General features: G+C 40.3%; 1 protein-coding gene across 1 annotated transcript in view; it reads right to left on the bottom strand.

Moving 5' to 3' along the window:
* LOC101293064 (sulfite reductase 1 [ferredoxin], chloroplastic-like) overlaps positions 1-3,094 on the bottom strand; it is a 6,954-nt gene extending 3,860 nt beyond the window's left edge. The window contains exons 1-4 of the mRNA XM_004291730.1: positions 2,845-3,094; positions 1,302-2,078; positions 923-1,222; positions 643-840 (exon numbers count right to left, since the gene is read on the bottom strand). Coding sequence (XP_004291778.1) covers positions 643-840; positions 923-1,222; positions 1,302-2,078; positions 2,845-3,030 — 1,461 coding nt within the window. The 5' untranslated portion in view covers positions 3,031-3,094. The remainder of the gene's footprint in view (positions 1-642; positions 841-922; positions 1,223-1,301; positions 2,079-2,844) is intronic.
* Positions 3,095-3,719: the final 625 nt, after the last annotated feature.

The raw sequence follows: 3,719 nt of genomic DNA on the forward strand, positions 1-3,719 counted from the left end.
GAGAGAGAGAGAGACTGATACCCTACAGCTTTCTACTCATAGGAGATGGAATAGAGAAAATAATTCAAATCATAACAGGGCAGAAAAAACATAGTAATGAAGGTTTCCCTATTACTTTCGTGGTTTTCATGCTGACATTTAGCATGCTAACTTAGCCTACTACAATGAGCAAGATGGAGTTCTGAACCAGTCACACTTTGATGGGAAACCCCAAATTTACTTTACATATCACACTGTTACGTTGCTTTTGCATATAAACAAAAATTACTAAAACATATATTTAATCCTCAAGCTCCCTCAATGACAAGACTAATTTATCATGAAGTCTATGGTACATGACAAATCGTTGCATCAATAGTATATCAACTTCTTACAAGAGTAGACGAGGGGCGAGCTAGTTTACCAATACATGGAGTGAGTCTACCACTATAGCCAACCATACTACTCGATGTATACATACATTAATGTACCATAGACAAACACAGTTTAAATTAAGCCCATATAGTAGATAGCATGATATTCATTTCCACTGATTTGAAAAAGTTATGGTGGTAAAATACACTTTACAAGATAGGAAGTGATTAGCTAGCAGCCACAATTTATATAGATCTTTGATGAAGAGGAAGTAAAAAGAAGACTTACCAGCAGACCGGCCTGTGCAAGAGTTGTGGTGATGGGACGTTTCCATGCATTGCGAATATCACACAATATAATATTCTGGTTGGGTGTGAGCCTTATGCTCAAATTATACTTTGATATAACCTCTCGTAATGCCGTCTTCATCTTTCCCCCAATCCGCCCGTTATCAACATGAAGCCCACAGAATAAACTGCCATCACCCTACCAATTGAGAATATAAACAATCAGAAAAATCAACGTGTGAGAAGGTACTGAAGAAGTATGATGTATAGTTATAACATACCTGCTCATGCCATCCCAAGTAACTTTTAAACTCCCACTCTGGCAACTTGCGGAATGGCTCAAATTTCTTTTGGTAATAATTGTCTTCAAGTTCTCTTCTAAACTTTTCAATTCCCCATTCACTGATCAAATATTTCATTCTACTATACCTACGATCATCTCTTCTGCCATGATTTCGTTGCACTTCTACAATAGACTTAATTGCTTTTAGAATATCCTCTTTGGGAACATAACCCAATGGTTCAGCTAGACGGGCAAATGTGGTCTCCATCCTATGTGTTCTTCCCATACCACCACCAACCTGCGGAATAAATTATAAGAAACAATGTTCATGTGGAAATAAGCTCTATGATAAATCTTACAGACATAGATCATCTTACATAAATATTGAACCCTTGAGGCTCCCCATTATCATCAGTAACAACCACAACGCCAATATCATTGGTGAGAATGTCTACCGAGTTATCTGTTGGCACAGTGACTGCAATTTTGAACTTCCTGGGCAAGAACTGTGTTCCATAGATGGGCTCAGGGGAATCAGTGAAGGTTTTTCCATTAGAGTTATCGTTTCTGGCCTTGGTTACTTCAGGAGGTTCTGCTGTCAGGAACTGCTCTCCATCCACCCATACATCATAGTAAAAACCAGACTGAGGAGTCAGCAAGGCCGCAATGTTCTCTGCTGTCTGCTGTGCGAAAAGGTAATCTTTTCTTACAAGTGGAGCAGCAGGAGCAAGTACATTCCTATTAAGATCACCACAGGCACCAAGAGTTGAACCCATGCTTCTAATGATGCTACCCATTACTGTCTTAAGGTCCTTCTTCAAAACACCATGGAGCTGAAATGTTTGTCTGGTGGTCAAACGAAGGGTCCCAATTCCAAACTGATCGGCAAGATCATCCATTGTCAAGTACAGTTGGTTTGACACTTTCCCACAAGGATTCTTGGTACGGAGCATAAATGAGTAAGACCTTCCACCACGTTCATCTCGGTTGTATTGTTGATAGCTCCCATGAAACTTGATGAGTTGGGTAGCAGCTTCATTTATATTGGGAGCATCCGTTAAAATCTCTTCATTAAGTGGGTATCTAATAAAGTTGCTCTGTTCTTTGAATATCTCAACCTTGCTCCGCTTTGTTGCAGTCTCAGGCTTTGCAGGCTGCAATATACAGAAATTATGAAAACAAGGACTTTACGCACTGAGAACTGACGATAAATAACGAAACTAGCTTTTAGTATGCTCTACTTAATAAATCAAATTTCCAACACATGGTTAGTCGAGGCACTTCATGTCAAACTGTCAAACTATATTCCCTAAGCAAATTACAAAACTCAAAAAGGCATAACGGCAGTTAGTTAGTCCAGGCAGTTCATATCAAACTCGGAAGCAATGGTGCAAGAGTGAAAGCTTCTATCAGCTAATTCATCTAAAGAGGCAGATTAAGCATGTGCAGGGCAGAAAATCAGTAGGCAAAATCGCACATGACCAAGGATTTCTAAAAATAAGAGGCATATAACCCAAACAGAACAAACAAAAAGAAACCTCCGTAAAATCCTCCATTTTTAAACGAGGTAATAATATATTCACCCGGCAGTGAGAAAACACAAGAAATATGCAGAAACTAGTCCCGAATTTGAGAATGAAGAGTAATCAACAACGCTTTAAAACTCACGCTAACAGAAACTCGGTTCATTCTTAGCTACATTTACCTTCAGAACAGTGAAATCTATGGGAACAAAACCAAAGCCAATTAACCCAAACAAGCAAACAAATATGATCAAATTTCGCGGCGTTTTGATTGAATCTCTCACGAAATCAAATAATTTATAATCATCTTCTACGTTCCCATACTCAATAAACAGTGACATTAACCTAAAGTCAGAGAGATTCAGAGGTCAGAGAGAATCAGATGTCAAAAACGCACCGTAGAGACGGCTTGGATGAGGGAAGAGCTCCGGGACGAAGCCGGGAAGAGACCGACGTGTCTGCCTCCGGTGAGAGCGAGCGAGTTCGCTGACCTCAGCCCCTGGTACCTTCCAATCTCCAGCTTGGGCTCCCCGAGCACCGCCGTCGTCGCAGCTCCGAACGCCGTCGTAGTCGTTGTCGTCATACAGTCAAAACGCCGCCGTTTTCAGAGGAGAGAGAGAGAGAGAGAGAATCAAAGAGCAATGGAGTTGTGTGTTGTGAGTGAGAGTGTGGGGGATTTGAGTGGTGAAGAATGAGAAAGAAAACAACGCCTTTTGCTCCTTGTTTTTTTATAATTATATTCTATTTATAAATTTATTTATTTTATTTTATTTTTGGATGTTTTGAATATTTGTCGTAAGGGCTAACGTGGGGTGTCACGTGCCATCCAGGGGTACAACTGGGTTTACAAAACCCCTAACGGCGCGTGGAGTTTATCTGGCGGGCATGAAATACGGAATTTGGATACCTGCCTGGTGAAAGGTACATCGAACCTGGACGGATTTTGAGGGGTAACTTTTTTACCGAGGCCCACATGGGCTGCGGCTATTTTAAAAAAAGGAAAGAAATAAAAACAACAAGTTTAGAGGCGCTGCTACCCAACAAAACAAATCAGAGGCGCATGGCAGCCCCACTTTGTAAAGATGCCAAAGCCAAACTCGGATTGAGTTTGGAGAATGGAGACCGCTGGTTTGGTCAATCCTGCTTCAAATAAGTCTTTTTTTTTTTTTTTTTTGAGAAATGAGTAATTTATTATACAATGCTGATCAGGTGCGGACATCAGCATTAAAGTTTTTAATGCGGATTTCCATTTTTTTGCACCACTTTTCTGAT

Source organism: Fragaria vesca, linkage group LG2, assembly GCF_000184155.1.
Source record: "Fragaria vesca subsp. vesca linkage group LG2, FraVesHawaii_1.0, whole genome shotgun sequence".
Lineage (NCBI taxonomy): Eukaryota > Viridiplantae > Streptophyta > Magnoliopsida > Rosales > Rosaceae > Fragaria > Fragaria vesca.